We start from the raw sequence: 24,956 nt of genomic DNA on the forward strand, positions 1-24,956 counted from the left end.
GCCAGCAGTCTCGGTATGGGTGGTCACACCCAGCCTGGCTGCCACCAAGGGCCCTGAGGTTGGTGTGAGGGGCACAGGGGGCGTGGCCGGGGGCACAGGGGGCGTGGCCGGGGCGCAGGGGGCGTGGCCGGGGCGCAGGGGGCGTGGCCGGGGCGCAGGGGGCGTGGCCGGGGCGCAGGGGGCGTGGCCGGGGCACAGGGGCGTGGCCGGGTCACAGGGGGCGTGGCCGGGGCACAGGGGCGTGGCCGGGGCACAGGGGCGTGGCCGGGGCACAGGGGGCGTGGCCGGGGCACAGGGGGCGTGGCCGGGGCACAGGGGGCGTGGCCGGGGCACAGGGGCGTGGCCGGGGCACAGGGGCGTGGCCGGGGCACGGGGGCGTGGCCGGGGCGCAGGGGGCGTGGCCGGGGCACAGGGGCGTGGCCGGGTCACAGGGGGCGTGGCCGGGGCACAGGGGCGTGGCCGGGGCACAGGGGCGTGGCCGGGGCACAGGGGGCGTGGCCGGGGCACAGGGGCGTGGCCGGCCGCCCCGGCTGTGGGGTGCTGGCCACACCCTTCTCTGGGAACGATGCCGGGCAGGACGGAGGCCCCACACCTGAGGCGCGCAGCTCCCCTGAACTCACTCAGCATATTTATTAGCGGTCAGCCCACCTGGCGGAGACCGGCGGAGCTGAGCCTGGGCTCACTTGCTGTCCACCCTCTTCAGCTGCTCCTTGCCGTTGACGGTCACGGACGTGAGCTGCCCGTCCTCCTCCACCTCCACACGCTCCTGCCCGTTCTCCACGATGCGCTTGGTGGTGATCTTGTGTCCGTTGACCATCTCCGTGGAGGACATCACAGACTTGAAGCCGGAGCTGCCGGCCCCCGAGCCCCCGAAGGAGGTGGACGAGAAGGTGGAGCGGCCGCCCCCGCCGGCGCGGCCCAGCGAGTCGAAGGCCGAGAAGGCCTCCACGAAGGCCGGGAACTCGCCGAAGCCGGCCGTGAAGGCCCCGCGCAGGCCGTGGCCCCGGCCCCGCTCGCTGCCGAAGGGGCCGTCCCAGAAGTCAAAGGAGAAGGGGTCCAGGCCCCCGAAGAACTCCCGGAAGATGTCCTCGGGGTTGCGGAAGGTGTAGCCGCAGGCCGGCCCCGCCCCGCCCGCCCGCCAGGCCTCGCAGCCCGCCCGGTCGTACACCAGGCGCTTCTTCGAGTCCGACAGCACCTCGTAGGCCTCGGACACCTGCTTGAACTTCTTCTCGGCCTCCTCCTTGTTGTTGGGGTTCTTGTCCGGGTGCCAGCGCAGGGCCAGCTTGCGGTACGCCTTCTTGATGTCCTCGGCCGAGGCGTTGGCCTGCACGCCCAGCACCTCGTAGTAGTTGGCCATGCTGCGCGGAGGGTGCGGTGGAGCTGGCGCTCGGGCGGGGCCGGCGGTGGCGGGGCGGAGCTGGCCGCTGGCGTCTGCTGGCTTGGGGTGGACAGGCCTGGCGCGTTCAGCTTGCCATAGCACTGGCGCCCGGGGCGGGAGCGGCCTCTGCCGGAGCGGGGCGGGGGTGGCGGCGCTGCCTGGGGCCAGCTCCTGGGGGGCCCAGGGCCTTTGTGACATCAGCTCCGGGCGGGGCGGTCCCCACCCCCAGCTCCGGACCCTGCCGGGCTGGACGTGGGCTCTGCCCCAGAGGGGGTGGCCGTGACGGGCTGGAGGGTCTGGGGGGCTCAGGAAGCTGGAGAGCCGCAGGGAAGCGGGGGAACAGCAGGCGTGGACGCCTTCCAGGCGGTGGGCGTCCGTGACTTGGAAGCCAGCAGTGTTGGGCGGGTGCTCGGCCCAGCGCTCACCAAGTGGCCCCTCCTTCCTCTGCCTCTCTTCCTCCCTCTCCCCCCCAACTTACCTTGTCCCCACCCCTGGTGTCCCCCCACCAGCTCCCTGCAGTCCCCAGTTTCCGGCACCTCACAGGTTCTGGCCAGCCCCGAGCGCCAGCAGGGACAGCAGCAGATTCTGGAAAGGTCTGGGGAGCCTACAGCACCAGCCGCCACGCGGTCCCCGCCCCCGCCGGGCAGCCTTGCGTGGGCCCAGCCCGTCCGTGGGGCAGCAGCCGTGCCCATGCTGGAGGAGACAGGCGTCGGCGCCGCAGACCCCCTCCGGCCACAGGGACGGCGGCAGGCCAGGAAAGGCAGGAGCAGCCGCCGCCTGGCGCTCGGGGCTCACCGCGGCTCGCCCGCATGCCGGCCCAGGCGCCCACCGCGGCTCGCCCGCATGCCGGCCCAGGCGCCCACCGCGGCTCGCCCGCATGCCGGCCCAGGCGCCCACCGCGGCTCGCCCGCATGCCGGCCCAGGCGCCCACCGCGGCTCGCCCGCATGCCGGCCCAGGCGCCCACCGCGGCTCGCCCGCATGCCGGCCCAGGCGCCCACCCCGGCCACGCCACCACCGCCACCGCCGGGTCGGGTCCAGACGGCCTAGAGGCAGAACTGAGACCGCGGCCGCCGGCTCAGCACGGGCCGGGGTGGAGGCGACCAGCAGGACTTGGCAAGGCCCTGCCCCCCCTGCAGACCCGGGGCCGTGAAGGAGGCCAGGTGGGTGAAGGCTCCCGAAGGAAGGCGCAGACGGACTGGAGGCCAACGTGCAGGGCCGGCTCCCCTGTGTCCCGCAAGGCCTGGAACCTCTGGGGCCCAGGGGCAGCAGGACCGTGGGGAACACAGGCAGAGGCCTGAGCACCCTGTCCCGGCTGCCGCTGCTTAACTACCAGGTCACTTGGCCTCACTGAGCCTCTCTGGCCCTCTGGCCCCAGTAGACGGTGAAGCCCCGTCCCCGCAGAACAACTTCCTCTCTGGGGAGCCCGGCTTCCAATATTGCACCCTCCAGCCAACCCCTCCTGTGATCTGGAAAGAGAGAAGGCCACAGGTGACCAGTTGATCTCCAGGCAGAGGCTGGCCTCATATGCTGGGAGGCCCAGAGAGGGTACAGCACACCCCAAGGTCACACAGCAGGCCAATGAAGCTCTCCCCCAGGGCAAGCTGCTGGAGGCCCAGGAGAGAGCCGATTTGTATTCTGAGTGGCCAGAGCCCCTCTCTGTCTCTGTAATTAATGGAGTGGCTTTTTAAAAGGATTCTAATCATTCCCGATCCTATCTGCTTATCGCCAGTGTTCCTAATTAGATGATCCTGGCAAGCACTCTGCTAATTCTCTCCAGTCCCACACAACCCCACCTGCAGTGGGCAGCCCACCCCAGTCCACCCTTCCTGGCCAGATGGACAGTTCTTGGCCTTCTCCCCACTCCCCCAGGGCCTGGGGTTCTCTAACCATATTACTCCCAGGATGGATGGGTGACAGGGATGGATGGATGTGCCACTGGATGGACAGAGTGACAGTGAGTGACAGGGCAGAGTGGTAGACAGCTATGAGGATGGATGCATGGATGGATGGGTGCATGGGTGGGTGGGTGGGTAAGTGAATGGAAGGATGGATGCATGGGTGGATGGATGGGTGGATGGATGGACAGATGGATGGATAGATGGAAGGATGGATGCATGGATGGATGGGTGCATGGGTGGGTGGGTGAGTAAGTGAATGGAGGGATGGATGCATGGATGGATAGATGGGTGGATGGATGGATAGATGGAAAGATGGATGGGTGGATGGATAGATGGGTGGATGGATGCATGGATGGATAGATGGGTGGATGGATGGACAGATGGATGGATAGATGGAAGGATGGATGCATGGATGGGTGGGTAGATGGGCAGATGGAAGGATGGATGCATGGATGAGAGGATGGATCGATGGAAGGAAGGATGGATGCATGGATGGATTGATGCATTGATGAGTGGATAGATGGATGGGTGCATGCATTCATTGATGCATAGATGGGTGGATGCATTGTTGGATGAATAGATAGGTGTATGCATGGATGGATGGATGGATGGATGCATTGATCGATAGATGGGTGGATGGGTGGATGGATGGGTGTATCATTGATGGATAGATGCGTGGATGAATGGATGGATAGATGGATGTATGCATGCATGCATTGATGGATGGATGGGTGGATGGATGGATGGTGGATGACTGGATGGATAGTGGATGGATGGATAAATGGTGGATGGGTGGATGGATGTGCATGCATTCATTGATGCATAGATGGGTAGATGAATGGATGGATGCACTTATGGATGAATGGATAGGTGTATGCATGGATGGATGAGTGGATGCATTGATCGATAGATGGGTGGATGGATGGATGAGTGTATCATTGATGGATAGATGCGTGGATGAATGGATGGAGGCATGCATGCATGCATGCATTGGTGGATAGATGGATGAATGGATGGATGGTGGGTGACCGGATGGATAGTGGATGGATGAATAAATGGTGGATGGGTGGATAGATGGTGCATAGATGAGTGGATGGATAGGTGGATGGTGGATGGGTAGATGCATGGTGGATGGATGGATGGGTAGTGGAAGGGTGGTAGATGGATGATAGATGGAAGAATGGTAGATAGATGGATGGATGATGGCTAGATGGGTGGATAATGGATAGATGGTGAATGGATGGTTGGATGGTGAATGGATGGGTGGATGAATGATGGATGGGTGGATGGATAGATGGTGAATGGATGGATTGATGGATAATGGCTGACTGGATGGAGGGATGATGGATGGTGGATGGATGGATGGTGAATGGATGGTGGATGGATGGATGGCTAGATGGATGGGTGGATAGGTAGGCAGATAAGACTGAGGGACAAGAGTCTGGTGGTGAAGGGTTCAGCCTGCTAAGCCAAACAACCTGAGTGTGGCCCCCGCACTTGCACTGGCTATGTATTCTTCGGGAGGCCATTCACCTTTCCGTATCTCGTTTTCTCCAGCTGTCTGTTGGCGGCCGTGATGTCCTCCTAGAGTGATGTGAGGACAGCGAGAGGCAGAACGGGCTGGGCTCTCCTGGGGCCAGGGTTGATACTGGGAGGAGAATGAGCGGTGGGGGGGGCACGTGTGGACCGTACTGGGGGTGACGTGGGTACTGGGGTGACGTCGGTCATGGGAGGGTGATGTGGGTACTGGGGTGACGTCGGTCATGGGAGGGTGACGTGGGTACTGGGGGTGACGTCGGTCATGGGAGGGTGATGTGGGTACTGGGGGTGACATCGGGAGGTGACATCAGAGGTGACATCGAGGGGGTGGGTGATGTTGGGGGTGAGGGTGACGTCGGGGGTGAGTGACCTCGGGCTGTGACGTCAGGCTGTGACGTCGGGGTGGGTGACGTCGGGGTGGGTGACGTCGGGGTGTGACGTCGGGGTGATGGGGTGTGACGTCGGGGTGACGTCGGGGGTGACGTCGTGGGGTGGGTGACGTCGGGGGTGGGTGACGTTGGGGGTGACATCGAGGGGTGGGTGACGTCGGGGGGTGACATGGGGGGGAGTGACATGGGGTGACGTCGGGGGAGGGTGACATCGGGGATGACGTCGGGAGGGGGTGACGTCGGGGGTGACGTCCGGGGTGCGTTTCTCAACAGGGAATCACCTGAGCGCCCAGTGCGGGCCTGGCTGCCGCCCGCTCCGGAGCAGAGCGGGTCCCGCGCAGGTGGCTCCGATCCAGCCCCAGCCAGGGCGGGGAGGGTCCGCAGGGTCCCCGGGCCCAGCCTCAGCCAGGGCGGGGAGGGTCCGCAGGGTGCCGGGCCCAGCCAGGGCGGGGAGGGTCCGCAGGGTGCCGGGCCCAGCCCCAGCCAGGCCGGGGAGGGTCCACAGGGTCCCCGGGCCCAGCCCCAGCCCAGCTTCGCCGTTGCGGGTCGCGGTCTCCAAGACTGAGCTCCAGCTCTGGTACGAGACGGCCGGGCGGGAACTGTTTGGGGGGCGGCGGGACCGGTGTCCACCCCAGCGCACGCCAAGCTGCCAGGTGTGTGCGGCCCCGGGAGCGTGCGCGGCCCCGGGAGCGTGCGCGGGGGGGGCCGGGAGCGTGCGCGGGCCCGGGAGCGTGCGCGGGGGGGCCGGGAGCGTGCGCGGGCCTGGGAGCGTGTGCGGGGCCGGGAGCGTGCGCGGGGCCGGGAGCGTGCGCGGGCCCGGGAGCGTGCGCGGGGGGGGCGGGAGCGTGCGCGGGCCCGGGAGCGTGCGCGGGGGGGCCGGGAGCGTGCGCGGGCCCGGGAGCGTGCGCGGGCCCGGGAGCGTGCGCGGGGGGGGGGGGCCGGGAGCGTGCGCGGGCCCGGGAGCGTGCGCGGGCCCGGGAGCGTGCGCGGGGGGGCGGGAGCGTGCGCGGGCCCGGGAGCGTGCGCGGGGCCGGGAGCGTGCGCGGGGGGGCGGGAGCGTGCGCGGGCCCGGGAGCGTGCGCGGGGGGGGGGGGGGGCGGGAGCGTGCGCGGGGCCGGGAGCGTGCGCGGGGGGGGGGGCGGGAGCGTGCGCGGGCCCGGGAGCGTGCGCGGCCCCCGCAGCCCAGCCGCCCGCGGCCTCGGCCTCCCTGCGCGGTCCCTGCGCGCCCACGGGCTCGTGGGCTCGTGCCGGGCGCCCAGCGCCCCAGCGCCCCCGCCGCCCCCGCCCGGCGTCCCGCCGGCCCTGCTCGCCCTCACAGCCTCCCGCAGGAGCGTTTCAATGGCACACTCACGCTTAGTTTCATCAACAAGTCAGTTTCCTTCCTAACGTCCTTGGAACATCTTACAAGAGCAATGCGCAGAGTCACACATTCAGGTCTTAAGACCAAAATGCGTTCCCTCAGAGCCACTTTCGAAAGCAGCCCGAGCCAGCGCCGGGGGGCCACGCCGGTGACCTCCACCCTGCGCTGAGGATCGAAGCCCAGGGAGGCCCGGGCTCCCGCGGCTCAGCCTGTCATCCAGCTTCGGGAGGCTGAGACCTGAGGATCGCAGCCCAAAGCCAGCCCGGGCAGGAAACGCCCATTACCCTTCAGAAAACGGAAGCAGCGCTGTGGCTCAGGTGGTGGAGCGCTGGCCTGGAGCTGAGGAGCTGAGGGACAGCGCCCAGGCCCAGCGACAAAAAAACAAAACAAAAAAGTCCATGAGGCATATCTCCAATCAACCACCAAACAAGCCGTTAGTGGAGCTGTGGCTCAAATGATAGAGCCCTAGCCTTAAGCAAAAAGCCCAGGGACAGTGCCCAGACCTGAGTGTAAGCCACAGAACCAGCACAAAAACAAAACCAAAACTAAAAAAAAAACGTTGCATCTGTTTCTAGTGTTCTAATCATTCTTCAGAGCAGAAACGAAGCTGGCCCAGCTGGGTAGGTTGCCAGAGTTGGTCTCAAGATTAAATCTTTAGGGCTGGGTGTGGCTCCGTGGTCCAGCGGCTCCTAGCGTCGCAGGCCTTGGGTTCAATCCTCAGAACTACAAAACGCAGCGTCCAGGTCTGGTCTGAACCTCCGGCGTATGTAGGGAGTTGCTGCCCTTCTAGGCAGAGTGGCCAGGGGTGAGGACCGTGCTGCGGGAGGCGGCCAGCACGGGCTCCTCCAGCTCCCCTCTGCGGAGTTCGCAGACGAGCCCAGATCTTCCATCCACCAAAGCACGCTGGGTCTGCTGAAGCCATTTTCCATTCAGGCATTTTGTAAAACGTCAGTCTGTCTGAAGTTGATTGTCTCTGAGTGGGTGCTCCATCAGACAGACCAAGCACCCCTGGGCCAACACCTCCCCCCCAGCTTTCATCCCCCATCTTGTAAATACCAGGGAGTGTTTCCTACCTGAGGGACCATTGATCTATTCTTAGCAGCAGCATGGGGTTTGAATGCCACAACAATAACAGTTTTGTTGTATGTTGGAAACATGAGCGTGCACACATGTGCACACACACACTCTTTACTAATTCTCTTAATTTTTGAATTTATTCTAGTTTTTTGAAATAAAGTTAGAAATCATTTGGCCTTTAACAAAAACAAAAAGGAAGGTGGCTGGGAAGGTGGCTCAGTGGTAGAGCGCTCGCCTTGAGCCGCGGGGCTGAGGGACAGCGCCCAGGCCCAGAGCTCAGGCCCACGACTGGACCCCCCCAAAAAAGGAGGTGGTGGGAGTGAATGAACTGCCTTGGAGTGCGAGCTCGCTGGGGCCCGCGGTGGCACGGGTGGTCTTTCCTGCAGGGTGAGCACTCGGGGTGGACGGCTGGGGGTCCAATGGCACGGCTCCCCACCCGCGGGGTGGCAGCCTCTGGAGGCGGTCACAAGCTGGGCAGGGTTGGTTCCCGGGAATGAGGAGTGAAGGTCTGCTCTCTTGTGATGGAAAATGGGAGAAAGATGCCAAGGCTGGGAGAAGCCCGGCCAGGGGAGGAAGGCCCACAGCAGCCCCACCAGGGCGCGAACAGCTGGAACAAAGGCCGGCCCCACCCTGCGCCTGGCGCCTGGTGACAGTCCTCACCCTGTGAAGGAGGCCCCGCCAGCCTGGCCCGCGGGTGCTCTGTGTTCTCAAAACCCAAATTGTTTATGGCACAATGGCTGAGCAGGGAGTCACGGTCGGGGCCAGTGGTTTTATGAGGGAACAGAAGCCAGGTGTGGCCCAGGGCCTGGGCTCCCTGCTCCAAGGGACGTGATGGATGGTAGGACTGCTGCCCACACCCCTGCCTGCTCTACCCCCAGCCCAGGTCCGCCCACAAGGTCCTGAGCATCCGTGGGCCCAGTAATCCATTCAGTGGCCACAGAGCAAGTACTGACCCCGGCGGTGGCAGAGGCCTGGGCCCTTGTAGCCGGCACGGCCCACCTGCTGGCCAGCTTCCTCTGCCCACCACGGTGCCTGACTGGGGGCTGCTCCAAAAATGGGGTCAGAGGGGAGGGAGGAGGAAGCCAGGGGCATCACAGAGAACCTGGAGGGAGGGGGAAGGAGGGGAGGAGGGAGGGGGAGGAGGGAGGGAGGGAGGGGGAGGAGGGAGGGGGAGGAGGGAGGAGGAAGCCAGGAGCATCACAGAGAACTTGGAGGGAGGGGGAAGGAGGGGAGGAGGGAGGGGGAGGAGGGGGAGGGAGAGAGGAGGGAGAGAGGAGGGAGGAGGAGCGGGAGAGGGAGGGAGGAGGGAGGGAGAGAGGAGGGAGGGAGGAGGGAGGGGGAGGATGGGGAGGAGGGAGGGGGAGGAGGAGGGAGGGGGAGGAGGGAGGGGGAGGAGGGAGGGAGGAGGGAGGGGGAGGGAGAGGGAGGGGGAGGAGAGAGGGGGAGGAGAGAGGGGGAGGACGGGGAGGAGGGAGGGGGAGGAGGGAGGGGGAGGAGGGAGGGGGAGGAGGGAGGGGGAGGAGGGAGGGAGGGAAGAAGGAAGGCAGGAGTGGCACTGAGTAGAGGGGAGAAAGAAAGGAGGGGGAGGGAGGGAGGGAGGGAGGAGGGAGGGAGGGAGGAGGGAGGGAGGGGGAGGGAAGGGAGGGAGGGAAGGGAGGGAGGGAGGGAGGGAGGAAGGGAGGAGGGAGGGAGGAGGGAGGGAGGAGGGAGGGAGGGGGAGGGAGAGGAGGGAGGGAGGGAGGGGGAAGCCAGCGGCATCACTGAGAACCCAGGACTCCATGTGGTCAGCCTGAGCTGGGCTCTGAATTCTGGCTTTGGGTTGCAGGCAAGTTGTAGGTTCTAGTGTTGGATTCTAGATGATGGGTTCTGTGTCCTCTGTGCTAAGCTTTGAGTTCTGAATCCCAGGCTCTGGGTTGTAAATTCAGGGCCCACGTTTAGGACCCTGGGTTCCTGGCTCTCGGTGCTAGGCGGAGTTCCAAGCCCCATCTTGGGGTTCTTGGTTAAGTTCTGGATTCTGAGCTTCAAGCTTCAATCCAAGATCTAGGTTCAAGGGTCCACATTGTTTCCTAAGTTCTGGGCACAAGACTTTCAGTCCTGGCTTCTGGGTTCTAGACTGCAGGCTCTAGGCTCTGAGCTCTCCTGTTGAGTGCAGGGAGCCGAGCTGCACAGACAGGATTCTCGCTCTGGTCACTGTGTGGCCCCAGCACCTGGAATGTGTGTGGTATGCAGGGGTGTCCAACAGCACGCATGTGTGCACTCAGGAGGACGTGATTTCAGACACACAGTCCTGCGGCTGTGACCTGGGGCACAGGCTCTGTCTTGGCCTAGGGCGGGGCAGCTGGCGGGGGAGGGGGAGCTGCTGAACTTGCCTGTGTGGCTTGGGGTCAGCCAGAACCAGTGGAAGACAGGGTGGCTCCAGTCTGTCCCAGCTGTCCATTCTGCATGGCGGGGTGGGCACAGAGCAAGGGCTCACCTGTCAGGGACCTGAGGTCCAGATCCAGAGCCCCCCACCCTCTCCAGCCTCCACAAGACCAGGGCCTCCCAGCCACGCGAGAAGACCCTGTGGCACAGGGGTCCAGACAGGAAGAGTTCAAGGAAAACATCCTGGGCTAGGCGGATGTCCGAATCGCTGTCCAGAATCAAGGATGGGGCTGGGAAGGTGCTCGGTGGTCGAGTGCTCACTTCGCATGCATGAAGCCCTGGGTTCCATTCCTCAGTACCACATAACAAAAAGCCAGAAGTGGTGCTGTGGCTCAAGTGGTAGAGCGCTAGCCTTGAGCAAAAGCAGCTCAGGGACAGCGCCCAGGCCCCGAGTTCAAACCCCAGGACTGGCAGATAAAAAAGAAAAGATAAAGAATCAAGGATCATGGCAAGGGCATTGTAGTCAGAGACCCAGTAAGCAGAGACCAGATGAGCAGAGGATGGTGTCTGCTGGGGACCCGGAGGCCCGCGCAGAGGCCGGGCACTCAGGGCCCCGCCGGGGTGACGGGCCTTCACTGGCTGCAGGCCCCACTGCAGGGCATGATGGCTAGGAGCATGCTCGCTCGTGTCCTGGACGTCGCAGGCCAGAGGAGACCTCGTGACCCCACTTGGCTGAGCTCTGCGTGAGCTACTGCAGATCAGAGGGCCAAGACCCAAGACACCCACGGCCCTGCCCAGGGCTGGCCGGCCAGGCCCGCGGGTGACTGGGAACGAATCCACCACCACAGCCCTCACCAGATTCAGAGGTGGGGAGACATCCTGGCCGTGGGGGCCCTGGTGACCAGGGATCACGGCGATTTGATGGTGAGAGGTGGTGGTCAGAGATGTGACCAGAGATACTGGTAGAGACACCGGTGGAGAGAGGTTGTGGCTAAAGATCACAAGTAAAAAGTCAGATCACTAGGGAAAACGGGGCTCCAAGCACAGGCACACTCCCGGAGTCCCAGCTACTCAGGAGACGAGTCCAAGAGCTGTGGCCAGCCCGGGCCACAGCGAGACCTTCCCCTCCCCCAAACCACACTGCTCGGCGGCATTGGTGGGCCTGCTACCAAGGTCGGAGACGCTGGGAGACACGCACGGCCGGCCGGCCACTGCGGGTGTGGCCTCTAGGCCACCACAGCCTCTCCACGGCGGGAACCGCAGAGGCACTGGCGAGATGTTGGTGAACTGGTGTTCGTTCCATCCTTGGGCCCCCCACACACACTGTGGGAACTCTGCTGGGCTTTCAGAGACCAAACACTGGAGAGCAGCCATGCCCACCCCTCGACCCCACCCCCACCCCGCGAGCCCAACACCGAGATCTTGGACGACCCACCGGGAGGGCAGGCCGCGCAGGGCTGGCAGCTCCGGGGACGCCCCCCCACAGCCACCCTGGAGGGCAGCAGGCGCAGGGCAACCCAACAGTCAGACCCAGGCCTGGGGCGGCTGCCCAGGAGCCCACAGCCAGGCTGGAGCATTCACAAAAAGTATTTTATTATTCTTAACAGTATTCACTTTAAAGGAATAGGAGAATAGCATACGATTTATACAGACAATATATAAATGTTGTACATAATTAACAATAACTTAGTTTACTAAACCAAAATAAAACAGGCCAAACAAAAACAGAAAATACTGCCGATTCTTTCTCGTATGCGGATACTAGTACAAAATAAGTTACTTCTGGTGGGTGGCGCTACAGCGAAGCCCCCGGGGGCACAACTGTCCCCCTGGTCAGGAGCCCCCGCTGCGGCCTCATCACGGCCAGCCCACCAACCGCGCAGAATCGAGGCTTGGGACACATCTATGTACAGCTGTACCTCAGAGGACCCAGGCAGCCGTGGCTCACGGCCCCACAGGCGGCCCCTCCGCCTCAGGCTGGCCTCGGCCTCCAGACCCCGGACTGCCAGCCCCCCACCCCCCGCCCGCTCTCTGGGTAGGGCTGCAGGATGGTCCAAGAACTTTCAAAAACTCCAAGCTCAGGAAGGTCTCACCCGCCCGGGCGAGGCTACCACGGCCATGTACAATTGACTGGACCCGGAGAACTTAAAAACAAAACAGCTTGTTGGTGAGTGAAGCTTGCGCAGGTTTTGCTTTGCCTCTAATATTTCCTATTTGTCTCGGAGTGGGGGAGGGTGGCAGGGTTAGCAGAAGGACGCATGTATGTACAGGGCCCCGGCCACGGCCTGGGCCTGCTGGGGACACACAGGTCACTCCAACTCCAGCCTCAAATCCAAGGGAGCAACCAGGGAGACATTTCCCCTTTCAAGAAAATGTTGTTTCCTTCCTGTGGCCCAGCCCGGGCCTGGGAATCTGAGCAGCACCGCCTGCAATTGTCTCTAGCCTCCAGGGCCGGCCGCGCGGGACAGAGGGAGGCCAGGGAGAGGCCCCGCGTCAGCCTCCAGACCCGCCTGCCCCAGAGCCCGGCAGCCCCGGGTCACAGGCACGCCGGCCCCAGGAAAACCCAGAGAACACAGACAGCCTCTCCTCGGGGTCTCCAGAAACAAGAGCAAATAAATTATTTTTGCTTACTTTTTTTTTTTCCTTCAAAAAACGCTTGCGTTTGTCAGTCCCCTCCTTCTCCACCGGAAAGCCGTCCTTCTGCTCCCCGGGTCTCCAGTCACGCCGGAACAGCCTCGCTCAGCCCAGAGAGTATTCACAGTAACGGCAGGAGGCCAAGGGAGCCCTCGGGTACAGCGAGGCCCCGGGCTCCGGCCGGGCCTCGGGAGCGGCACAGGCTCCGGGGAAGGGTGGGCAGCAGAGGCCTGCATGGCCTGACTCCCGTCGGCCCTGCCGCGACCTCTGTCCCTAGCCCATGGCAGTCACCATGCTGGTTGGGTGAGGGTGGGCAAAGGAGAGGCTGGAGGAGGGGTGGATGGGCGTCGGGGTGGGCAGGATGTGTCCCGAGTGGCTGAAGGGCGGGAGATGGCCCATGGGCGCCACGTGTCCGGCCAGGGCGGCCGCGCTGAAGGGCGAGGATTTCTCCTGCATGCACTTGGACAGCTCCTCGAAGCACTCAGCCCCCTTCTTGCTCTTCTTGGACTTGTTGGACATCTTCCGGTTCCGAGTCTGAATCCCTTCCTTCTTCATGGTCAGCGGCCTGTTAACCTAGAGCCAGCGCCAGGCCGTTAGGGGATGTGTGCCTGGCCCATGGATGCCCTCCAGGCCTCCCTGTACCCCCAGGCAGCAAGACAGGTCCCCAGAATGCCTGGAATCCAAGCCCCAGCAGCGCCCGAGTCCCCTGGCCAGCGCTGTCTCTAGTTCTGGGACAGAGGAGCTGTTGCTCCTGCCTGAGCTTAGCTCCCCACCACACTCAAAATCTACACTCTAAGCGGGGCTCAGGCCTGTCATCCTAGCTGCTCAGGAGGCTGAGATCTGAGGATCACAGTTTAAAGCCAGCCCGGGCAGGAAAGTTTGTGAGACTCTTATCTGCAACAAAGTACTAGGAAACGGGAAGTGGCTTGAGGCTCAAGTGGTAGAGCGCTCACATTGAGCTCCAGAGCTGAGGGACACGCCCAGGCCCAGAGTTCAAGCCCCACGCCCGGCAAAAAAAAACAAAACCTACACTTATTTTACTTCACAAAGCTAAGCTTCCAGCGGCCCCGCGGCTGCTCTACCTCCTGAACGGAGGCACCTCTCTTACGGACGCCCTCCTGGGGGTCCTGCGCCCCTCTGTGCGCCCTCCTGGGGGTCCGGGCCTGCTCTGCACTCAGAGGCTGGGCTGGGAGCCTGACACACAAAGCCCAGGGCTCCCGGGGTGGGCAGGCGGGCGGGGGGGGGGTGGGGGGTGGGCGGGCGGGCCGGGGGAGGGGCGGGCGGGGGAGGGCAGGCGGGGTGGGAGGGCGGGGGGGGGGCAGGGGGGTCCTGGGGTGGGAGGGCGGGCGGGCGGGGTGGGGGGGCAGGTGGGGTGGGGGGGCGGGGGGGCAGGGGGGTCCCAGGGTGGGAGGGCGGGTGGGCGGGGTGGGGGGGCAGGTGGGGTGGGGGGGCGGGGGGGGCAGGGGGGTCCCGGGGTGGGAGGGTGGGCGGGTGGGGTGGGGGGGCAGGTGGGGTGGGGGGGCGGGGGGGCAGGGGGGTCCCGGGGTGGGAGGGCGGGTGGGCGGGGTGGGGGGGCAGGTGGGGTGGGGGGCGGGGGGGGCAGGGGGGTCCCGGGGTGGGAGGGTGGGCGGGCGGGGTGGGGGGGCAGGTGGGGTGGGGGGGCGGGGGGCAGGGGGGTCCCGGGGTGGGAGGGCGGGTGGGCGGGGTGGGGGGGCAGGGTGGGGGGGCGGGGGGGCTCACATTGTGCAGCTTGTAGTAGAGGCCACAGGCGTTGCAGACCGGGTCTCCGTTGGCATTCCGGCGCCATAAAGTGGTGGTAGTGGTCTGACAATTCGCACAGCAGGTGCCCGCTCTCCTGGCTGCCGACTGGGAGGGGAGAGACAGCGTGGGCAAGCCGTGCTCCGGCACCACACCGGCCGTGACCCCCACCCCCCACCCCTGCCTCGCTGGGGAATCAAGGCATCTCAAAACAGCAGAACTGTCCAAATTGAGAATCTGAGACGTGAACAAGTTGAGAATCACAGAACTAGGGAACAGAGAGCCCTGGAAGCCTGATCCTCTCTCAGAATCAACAGGACTACAAATCAGAAGGGAACACCAGCCACCTTCCCAATCTCCAAACTTAAGTCCATCAATGGGGAAACTGAGGCCCTGGGCAGTCTCAGGTCCTCCCTGGGAGGCAGGGCCCTGAGGCCGGGGTAGGAGACCCTGCAGCTGTCCTGGAAGGCAGGGGGAGGGGCGGGAGTGCCAGAGGGAGGGTTTCATGTCCACTGGGGCTGAGCTGTGTTGGGGTAAACGTTGGCATTCGGCTCCTTCCACCACCCCAGCCACACCCTAGTGATGGAGGGTCACACTGGACATTTCTCTGTAGTTGGTCCATCGACTATACAGACCCCTGGGCCCTGAGAGGAGGGTCCCCAGAGAAAGGCACCAAAGGCACCAGGTAGGACCTGTATTGGAGAATGAGAGCCCTGCAGCCCGCCACACACACAAAACAGTCTCCCCACTTCCCAGAGCACTGGCACCCGAGTCACCAGGCAGCCAGGGCGGGGACAGGGGCTGGGGCCAGCAGAGCCTGGAATGGCCCCGGGCCTGCGCGGCCACGGGGGGGGGGGGGGACAGGATGGCTGATTTTGCGGGGGCAGGGAGGAGCGGCAGTGAGTAAGCCTGGAGCTGGAATTCTGACTCCGGGGCCGGCAGCCGTCCTCCGCCCCACCCCCACCGCCTTGCCCGCCCTCCATCCAGGGGGAAAGGGAGAAGAGGGCCCCGAAGCGGGCGAACGATTTAAGCTCATAAATCACTTCGCCCTGAAAAAATATATTTATTATTCTTAGCATTTTACGCATTATTTGCAGAGTGGAGGGTATTAGAAATTTCAAAACAGCCCAGCGAGAGGCGGGACGGAGCGGAGGCGGCTCTCCAAAACCTCGTAGGGTCCGGAAACAGATACACGGAGTTTCCTTATCTTCGTACTGCAGATGTCCGGATAGGAAACTCCGGCAGGAGATCCGAAAGGGCATTTTTTTTTAAATCACTCAAATGAAAATACACAGTATAGGTGACTCCATGGAAAAATAATAAAGGGCAGGTTTTTTTGGTGGCTGGTGTGAGTGTTTTATTTAAATAAGCATGAAGAGACCGAGTTGGGAGGCTAAGGAGGCAGCCCTGAGCCAGCCAGGGAAAGGTCCTTCCTAGCCCTATTTTTAAAGAGAGTTAAGCAGAAGCCAGGGGCCAGGGCAGGCCCTAGGACACCGGCTTTGGGGATCCCCAAGCAGTGGGGTACAAGAGTACCTGGTGGGGCGCAGAAAGAATTGGCCAGAAAGAAACGCAACCCCAACTGACCCCCAAACGATTTCAACCATCAGGATCGGAAGGCTCGGCGGTCTGGGGGCTTCTGTCGTTGCTCAATTGTTTCTGTGTTTTCCCCTTAGCGCCCAGCTCCTGCTCGGAACCTCCCCCAGAGCCCCCACCCCTCAGACCAGCTCCTACCAGTCTCCGCTTGGGCTTGATCAGAGGCCGGTTCTGCCCGTTCATCTTGTGGTAGAGGCCGCAGGCGTTGCACAGGTAGTGGCCGGTGCCGTCCCGCCGCCACAGCGGGGTGGCTGTGGCCCCACAGTTGACACACTCCCGGCCCTCTGGGGACGGAAGACACCGGAAGACACCGGTCGGCTTTGCAGGGGCTCAGTGCCCTCCCCCTCCCCAAGGAAGAGCAGCTTAGGAGATCCCTTCAGAAATGCAGACAGTCTTTTCTTTTAGGGCCAAATCCCCCTTCAAAGCCTGCTGTGGGTGTGAAAGCCCAGGGTCTGCACCCTGAGAGCCTCAGAGCCAACCAGCAACAAGCCAGGAAAGGGAGCCCAGGCTAACTGTGCAGGGTCTGGGCGCCCCCCCCCCCAGCCCCCTCTCCTCTCCTCTCCGCTTCCTCTCACTCCTTTCTCTCCTCCAGAGTCTTCCCTTCCATGCCCTGAGCCCCCACCATCCAGTCCCGTTCATCCAAGGAAACTTCCTTCTGCCCAACTTCTCTCTCCTGCCGCTGAAACCCTAGAATTCGGTGTGAACCCTGGATCCTGATCAAAGTTGTTGTTCTTTAAAATAAAACAAGTGAGAAGCTCTTTCACTTTAGACTGAGTGGCCCTGCTTTTTGTTGCTTGGGATTTTGTTTGTTACAACGGCATCTGGAATTCAGATAAAACACAAAACAAACTTGGGATCGAGAGGACTAAGGAAAAACAATTGAGATGGTCCAAGCAGGGTGGGGACCCTGAATCAGGTCAGGGCTGAGAGAGCACCTTAGCAGTGTGGTACCCAGGAAATTCTTCCAGACTTCAATAGTCAATACATCCCAGCCAAGAGAAGGAGACTCCTGGACCCAGGAGGAAGGAAGGAAGGAAGGAAGGAAGGAAGGAAAGAAAGAAAGAAAGAAAGAAAGAAAGAAAGAAAGAAAGAAAGAAAGGAAGGAAGGAAGGAAGGAAGGAAAAAAAGAAAGAAGGAAAGAAAGGAAGGAAAAAAAGAAGGAAAGAAAGAGAAAGAAAGAAAGGAAGGAAAAAAGAAAGGAAAGAAAGGAAGAAAAAAAGAAGGAAAGAAAGAAAGAAAGAGAGAAAGAAAAAGAAAGAGAAAGAGAAAGAAAGAGGGGAGAGGGAGGGAGGAAGAGAGAACGAGAAAGAAAGAAAGAAAAAGAAAGAAAGGGAAAGAAATCTCTTGCTCTGGGACTCAGAGTTGTGGGGAAGGAGGCACACTAGGCACGGCTACTGCCCTTCAGCCAGACCCTGGACAAACCTCGTTTGATCTAGCGACTGCTGGACAAGGGGTGCAGGCACCCGTGGCTCCATCCCCCTGGCTCTGGCCCTCGTGCGCGGTGCCCTGGGGCAGGGGTGCAAGCCAGGCCTGGGAATTTCGTTTCAGGGAAATCTCCCGAAGAGATCAGAGGCCTTGAAATCCTGAGATTGTGCTGACTGATTTCCAGACCCAGATCCCTTCCAGGTCTGCACCCTTGGAGGCCCTGCAGCGGCCGGCAGTGCAGACACACGTACGCAGCACCGGGCAGGCAGACCGGCCTGCATGCCCGCATTCCCGCGCACACAGAGTCTTCACTGGAGATCCAGAGAGGAGCCAGTCTGTGTCACGCACCCACCGGGGCCCCAAGGAGCCAAGGAGCCTGCAGGTCTGGGGACCAAAGGGAGCACTCCCACAGGAAGAATGTTTTTTGTGTCTTCTTCTCACTCTGGGACCTCAACCTTCTGCTGAGTACTAGAGAAGCACACCCCCCCAGGCTGGCTGAACGGGCTTGTCCCCCCCTCACCCCGCCATTCCAGCCCACGCCGCCTTTACCTGAGCAGGAGCGAGCCTTGCTGCGCGGCTTCGGGGTGAAGCTGGAGGCCGGGCCGCCCAGGAAGCCTCCGGGGTGGAAGAGGCCGCCGCCGTACTCATGCGCGGCGGCCGGCACGTAGGGCGGGTAGGTGGGGATGGGGTGGTGAGTGGCGGGCTGGGCCCCCATCGTGGTCAGGCCTGGGCGCAGGGGACTGCCGCCTTCCATCTTCATGCTCTCGGGCAGGGCCACTTGGTACTTGACAGCGTCCTTGTCCTCAGCCCGGGCCGCGCTGCCCCCCGCAGAGGTGGAGGCTGGGGAGGCGGCCCCTGCGCTGGGGTCTGGAGACACCTCTTTGGGAGGTGTGGGTGGGAAGCCGAAAAGGTGGGAGCCGGCGTGGGCCGCCGCGGGGGTGAGGGAGGCCACAGAGGCCCCGCTGCCTCCTCCGCTCCCGCCGGCCGCCGCCGGGTACACAGAGAGCGGCCCTCCCGGCCCCGCCGGCCCTCCCGCCGCCGACGGGTGCAGCGTCTTGGAGAAGGGGCTCACGGTCCAGGGGTTGTGGTGGTGCGCAGCAGACAGGGCGGCTTTGCCCCCGTCCAGCCAGGGCAAACCCGGGCTGTGCAACAAGTGCGGCCGGCACATCTGACCTCCAGTGAGACGCGCTGTGGTAGGGAGAGAGGGGTCAGATGGGCAGGGCTCACAGCAACCAGAGACCCCTCACAACCGGAGGGTGGACACACAGCATCCCACTCAAAGACCCCACACAACCGGAGGGTGGACACACAGCACCCCACCCAGAGACCCCTCACAACCGGAGGGTGGACACACAGCATCCCACTCAAAGACCCCACACAACCGGAGGGTGGACACACAGCACCCCACCCAGAGACCCCTCACAACCGGAAGGTGGACACACAGCATCCCACCCAGAGACCCCTCACAACCGGAGGGTGGACACACAGCACCCCACCCAGAGACCCCTCACAACCGGAGGGTGGACATACAGCACCCCACCCAGAGACCCCTCACAACCGGAGGATGGACACACAGCACCCCACCCAGAGACCCCTCACAACCGGAGGGTGGACACACAGCATCCCACCCAAAGACCCCACACAACCGGAGGGTGGACATACAGCACCCACCCCACACAGAGACCCCAGACAACAGGAGGGTGGACACAGAGCACCCTACCCACAGACCCCCACACAACCGGAGGGTGGACACACAGCACCCACCCCATGCAGACCCCAGACAAGCAGAGGCTGGAGACGCTCACAGGACCCCACGCAGACCCCACGGCTGGGGCAAGCGGCTCAGGAGACCCCTGGGGAAGGACCCAGAGGGACCCGGCCGTGGAGTGAGCCCAGGGCCCGCAGGAGAGGCCCGGTTTCCCGGCGGCTCCTCGGGCCCTACATCCGGGAAGTGGCCGCAGGCCTCGCCCGCCGCGGGCCGCGCGGCGCTCACCGTGCGCGGGGCCGTAGGAGACGCGCGCGCGGGCGTGGGCCGGGTTGGCGTAGTAGGGGCTGCTGGGCGAGTCCAGGTGGTTGAAGAAGACGTCCACCTCGTCGGGGGGCAGCAGCGGCGCGGGCTCCATGTAGTTGTGCGCCAGCCCCGGGTGGTGCGAGTCGGGGTGCTGCGCGTTCAGCACCGCGGGGTGCGCCATCCAGCGCGGCTGCTCCGGCGCCACCTCCATGGCCGCGGCGGGGTCTGCGCGACACGGGGCGCGAGGGCCGGTGAGCGCCGGCGAGGGCGCAAAACGAAAGGAGAGCGGGGAGGGGGCCCGGCCGCGCGCCCCGCGCCCCCCAGACCCGCACGTCCACCCCGGCGCGGACGGGCGCGGGCCCCGAGCTCCCCGGGAGTCGGAGCCCGGACGGCCGGCGCCCGACGCGGGACGCGCAGCGCGGGCCCCACAGCCGCGGGGCAGCCGGCCGCACGGCCCCGCCCCCTCCGCGGGCCGCCGGCGCCCGGCCCCGGCCCCGCCGAGCCGGCCGCGCCCCGCGCCCCGCGCCCCGCGCCCCGGGTCGGCTCTGCCCCCCAAACTTACGCGCGCGGAGCGGGCTGCGGGGCGCGGGCTGCGGGGCGCGGGCCCGGGCGGCGGCGGGAGCAGCGGGCTCACGGGGCAGGGGCGGGGGGCAGCGCACGCCTCGGCCTCGGGCGCGCCCGGCTCCGGCCCCTCCGCATCCCCGGCCGCCCTGGCGCCAGCTGCCGACTCTCGCTCAGACATGAAGCGGGGGCCGCGCAGGCCTAAGAAGCCGGCGCCAGCCAATCAGCGCCGCGCGCCGCCCAGCCTCCGCCCCCGATTGGCTGCGCCCGCGCTCGGCCCGCGGGACTCGGGGACTGACCCGCGACCCCTCCGCCCGCGGCCCCTCCGCCCGCGCCCCCCGCGCCCCACGCCGCGGGCCGAGCCCCGCACCCCCGGCGCGGACACTCGCCGTCCGTCCCGCCTCGGAGCCCCCTCCCCGGACCCCGCCCCCACGGCAGCCCAGTCTCCCCGGGACCGCGGGCCCCGCACGCGTGGGGTCCTCCCCGCGACACCCCGGGCCCCGCGCCCCCCGTGCGCGGCCCGGGCCTGCGGGACGCCCGACGGTGCCTGCGGGGCGCTCCCTCCCCGGCTCGGGGCCGCTGGCCGCGGGGCCCCGGGCGGCCGGGCCGCGCACGCGGTGGCGAGGGGGCGGCTCCGGGGGCGGGGTGGCCCTCCGCGGGCGTGGCCTTCCCGGACCACCGGGCCCGCGGCCCCGGGCGAGGCCGGGGCTGGCGCCGGCGCCGGCGCAGGGCCGCCCGGGGCAGGAGGCGCCTCCTCCACCTCGGGGCCCCCCCGGCGGCCCCGGGGACGGGGAGCGGGGCCGCCGGCGCTTTGTGCCCCGGTCCCCGGAGCGGCTCTCCGCGCGCCTCCGGCTCGGCCGTCGCGAGCGCCGTGGGCCCCGCGTCCCGTGGGCCGGACGCGCACCTCCGCCATCCCGGGACGGACGAGAGACGGCGGCTCCGAGGGAGGCCGGGACCCCCGCGCCCGAAGGCGTTCGGGGCGCCGGGCGGACAGGTGCGGGAGCGGGCGCCGGCCCGCGCCGGGGCGGGCGGCGGGACTGACAGTCGGTAATTGGGTAACCGGAGGCGGCTTCCCCGGCCGGCGGCCCCGCCACCGCGACGCCGGGCCCTGACGTCACCCGCTCCGCCAGGAAATGAACTTTGCAATAATCCGAGGAGGCGGGGGCGCGGCCGGGCCGCGGGGACCCCTCCCCGCCGTCGGCCCGGCGGCCGGGTGCGTCTCCCGCCCAGGTAAAGCGGGGCCCGGGGCTGGGCGGAGCGCGGTGGGGCCCCGGAGCCCTCGGGCCGGCCCGGCTCCCGCGGTGCCGCTCCGGTCGGAGGAGGCGGGCGGGCGCGGGCGGCGGCGCGGCAGGTGAGCGGCCCGCGGCTCCGGGCTGCGGGGGCCGCCGCCTCCCGCGCGCCCCGGCCTCCCCGCTCTTCGCGCGCGCAGCCCTCCGCGGGCCAAACGGGTCGCCGCGGAGCTCGGGCCGGCTCGGGCCCCGGAGCGCGGCCGCAGCCCCTCGGAGACACCGCGGGGCTCGGCCCCGGACCTGGCGTCCGGGCCTGCGGGGCGGCGGCCGCCGGGGCCCCGCACGCGGCGGGCACCGCGCCTCTTGGCCGCTGAGGCGCGGCCCTCGTCCCGCCCCGGCCGGGGCCCGCGGCTGCCCACCTCCCCGGCTCCCAGTGGAGGCCGGGCGGGGACCCGGTCCGCGCCCGCTCGGAGCCGCTTCTCGGAGGCGCCCCGCCGCGCTCCGGCCGGGCCTCGGGAGCCCCGCACCGACCCGCCTGCCTCGCCTCGCCTGGCGGGAGGCGAGGGGAGCGGGCGCCGGGCCTCCGCGCGGCCGCCGCCCGGCCGAGCCTCGGTCCTGCGCCGGACGCGGGTCCGCCGGGCTCCCCGCCGCCGCCCCGCCTGGGCCGGCGCCCCGGGAGCGAGGCCGGCCGGGGCCGCTCGGGCGGCGGCGCGGAGCCCCGGCCCGGAGGGCGGCCGCCCGCGCCCCGCACGCGGAGGGTCCCGCGGGCCGCCGCGGCGCCGGCTCGGGTCTCCCCGGCCAAGCTGCCCCTTCCGGGCTTCGTTCGTTCCGCCTTGGCGGGAGCCGGGGTGCCGCGCCCGGCGCCGCCTCCAACGCCGGAGCCCTAGCGGGCCGGGGCGGCCGGGCCGGGCCCCGCTTCCGTGCGGGACGCGGGCGGCCTTTGTCCAGCCGGGCTCGCGGGGTCCCCGCGCGCCCTCCCCGCGACCCCTCCCGGGGCCTCCTTGGGCCGCTCATCGCCGGGGCGGGGTGAGTGCGGGACGCCGGCGGGGTTCCCTTGGCCGGCCCCGACCCCGGGGCCCCTCGGCGCTTCGGGGACGGGTCCTGCGAGCCGGTCCTGCGCGGCGCCGCTCGGGGCCCCGCAGCCGCCGGCCGCTCCCGGGTCCCGGGTGGTCAGCGCATCTCAGCGCGGACCGGGCCCGGCGGCGGAGGCTCCCGGCTCGGCCAGGGGTCTCCCGTTCCCTGCTGGAGGAGACGGCACACCCAGCCGAGCCCGCGGCCTCGGCAGCCCGCCCGGCCCGCAGCTGGGGGGGGCGGCCCGCAGCTGGGGGGGGCGGCCCGCAGCTCGGGGCGGGGGGGGGGCGGCCTCCGCTTTAAGGGCGGCGGGCGCTGCGGGCGAGCCGGGCTAAGCCGGCGCACGGGACCGCCGGCAGGTGCAGGCGGCCCGGCTCGGGCGCAGCCGCGGGGCCGGGCGGGGGTGCGGCGGGGTGGGGGCGCCGAGACAAAGGCCGGGCCGGCGGCCTGCGGCGCGGCCTGGGCCGGGTGAGCCCCGAAGGGGGCGCGCCGGGTGGGCGCCGGGCGGGCGGGGCGGACTCACCGGCCGGCGGGCGCGGCCAGCGGCTTTTGTCCGCCGGTGCTCGAGGGGGGCGCGGCGGCGCGGAGACCCCGCCGACCCCGCCGGCCTGCGCGGCCTCTCCCGCCCCGCGCCGCCGCCCCGCTGCCCGGCCCGGCCCGCAGGAAGCGGGGCGGAGGGGCTTATGCGCGAGCACAGGGCCCACACTCCCGCCACATCGCTCACGCCCAGCAGCCTGCCGGCCCTCCGCCCCGGTCAGGAGCTGTGCCTGGCCGGCACGGGCAGACGGCTCCCAACTCAAGGGCACAGGGGCTCAGGATAGAGTTTGCCGCACCTCCGAGGCGCGTTTCAGACGCCAGAGAAAGCCGGACGCCGGTGGCCACACCTGTCACCCCAGCTACTCAGGAGGCTGAGATCTGAGGATCGCGGCTCAAAGCCAGCCCGGGCAGGAGAGTCTGCGAGACTCTGATCTCCAAGAAACCACTAGAAAACTGGAAGTGGCGCTGTGGCTCAAGTGGTAGAGCGCTCTCTTTGACCTGAAGAGCTGAGAGACAGCGCCCAGGCCCAGAGTTCAAGCCCCACGACCAACAAAAACAAAAAGGCAGAGGAGCCGAGGCTGTGCTTGGAGGGTCGGGTCGGGTGTTCACGAAGGCAGGCTCCGGAGCTGACCTCCAGGGTGGAGCCCGCCTGCTCCACAGGTCCGGCTGCCTGGAAAAGGCGGGAGGCCCCTGGTCGGGAAGGAGTCTGTCCCTCCACCTCCCGCTGCGGGTGTTTGTGAACTCCCCGGCTCTGTGTGCACGCCGCCTGTCACTCTGTGCCCGTGTGTGCTGGTGAGCACACAGGTGTTTGCAGAAGTGAGTGTTCTGTCCATCCTTGTGGATGTGGTTTGTGCTTTGGGCAGCAGGTCACTGCAGGACAGAACACCCGCAGAGCGGCACGGGTGCGCCGTCGCTGAATGTGTGTGCCCGAGGGTGTGTAGGTGTGTGCGTATGTGTGTATCTGAGCCCACAAGGGTGTTAAGTTTAATGGTGTGTCTGCAGTGTGGCGTGTAATTCTGCATACTGACTGATGAGATGCAGGGTGTCTGTCCCAGGCAGGTCGCGGCTGTTTCTCTACCGTGCCGCTTCCAGCCTGTGGTCGGCGGGTCTGGGTGATGTCAGTGCCCGCGCCTTTCCCAGCCCGCCGGGCAGGCCACCCACGGGGCTCCAGGGTGCCATTTCCTGGGCCGTGCGCTCTGTCTGTCGGAGGGGAGATGCGCTGATAAAGCTTATCAGCCATTGCCAGCCCGCCGAGTAACTGCTGTAATGAGGCCCCTGCTCGCTGGGCTCCCTCTGTCTCCCCTCTCCCCCGCTGGGGAGGGCTGGGGAGAGGCAGGGCCGGTGGGGCAGGGCTGGGAGGGGAGGGACAGGGCCTGGGCCCGCCGGGCCTGGGAGGGCAGGGTTGGGGAAGGTCGGGGAGGAGGAGGGCCGGTGGGGCAGGGCTGGGCGGGGAGGGACCGGGCCTGGGCCGGGGCGGGCCGGGGCGGGCCGGGGAGGGCGCGGCACGCGCGGCGGAGGCCCCGGGAGGCGGGCGGCGGTGCCTGGGGAGGGAAGTGGGGTCCCGCGGGGTGACTGACTCCGTGAAAGGTGGGCGCCCCGAGAACAGATTGGATGCCACAGTGGCCGGAGCAGAAGCCCTGCCGCGGAGAGACAGACAGACCGACAGACAGCTGGGGAGTTCTTCCCGCGCGGGCGCGCCGCGCCTCGGTCATTTTTCACCCGCCGGCTAATCCTCGTCCCGCAGATAATGAATGGCCAATCGTTATCTGCCCGGGAAGGGCCGCGCGGGCCGGGAATTGTTTCCCGAGTGCGGCGGAATAAATGGCGCTCTTATCTCTGCCTTCCAGATCGGGGCCTTTCAGAGCCACCGCGGCGCCCGTGCGCGGCTCCGGGCCGCGCCGATGGGCGGCAGATAGCGCGGGCGCGGGCGCGGGGCGCCGGCTCCGGGGAGCGGAGCCGCGTGGGGCCCGCGCGGGGCGGGGCGCGGGCCCCGCGGAGCCGCGTGCTGAGCCCCGCAGGCCCGGGCCCGCTGCGCGCGCGCGGCTCCGGGGAGGCCGGCCCGGGCCGCGGCGCCCTGCGCTCCAGGCCCGCCCCCCGCGCGGCCGGCGGCCTCGCTCACCTCCGGCGGGTCAGC

The 24,956-nt window shown here is 66.7% G+C and overlaps 2 protein-coding genes across 2 annotated transcripts; both read right to left on the minus strand.

Moving 5' to 3' along the window:
- Nucleotides 1-606: 606 nt before the first annotated feature.
- LOC138806609 (dnaJ homolog subfamily B member 8-like) lies at nucleotides 607-1,541 on the minus strand. Its single transcript, XM_069992043.1, has one exon. The coding sequence runs from the start codon at nucleotides 1,355-1,357 to the stop codon at nucleotides 680-682; it is 678 nt and encodes a 225-aa protein (XP_069848144.1). The 5' UTR covers nucleotides 1,358-1,541; the 3' UTR covers nucleotides 607-679.
- A 10,031-nt stretch (nucleotides 1,542-11,572) lies between these two features.
- On the minus strand, nucleotides 11,573-21,048 carry LOC138806610 (endothelial transcription factor GATA-2). Its single transcript, XM_069992044.1, has 6 exons — nucleotides 20,890-21,048; nucleotides 19,407-19,649; nucleotides 17,963-18,601; nucleotides 16,127-16,272; nucleotides 14,378-14,503; nucleotides 11,573-13,210 (listed from the first exon to the last, which is right to left on the minus strand). Exons 2-6 carry the CDS (start codon nucleotides 19,633-19,635, stop codon nucleotides 12,911-12,913), a joined length of 1,440 nt encoding a protein of 479 aa, XP_069848145.1. The 5' UTR covers nucleotides 19,636-19,649; nucleotides 20,890-21,048; the 3' UTR covers nucleotides 11,573-12,910.
- Between the last annotated feature and the right edge of the window lie 3,908 nt (nucleotides 21,049-24,956).

This window comes from Dipodomys merriami, unplaced genomic scaffold (genome assembly GCF_024711535.1).
Source record: "Dipodomys merriami isolate MVZ:Mamm:240054 unplaced genomic scaffold, mDipMer1.0.p SCAF_401, whole genome shotgun sequence".
NCBI lineage: Eukaryota > Metazoa > Chordata > Mammalia > Rodentia > Heteromyidae > Dipodomys > Dipodomys merriami.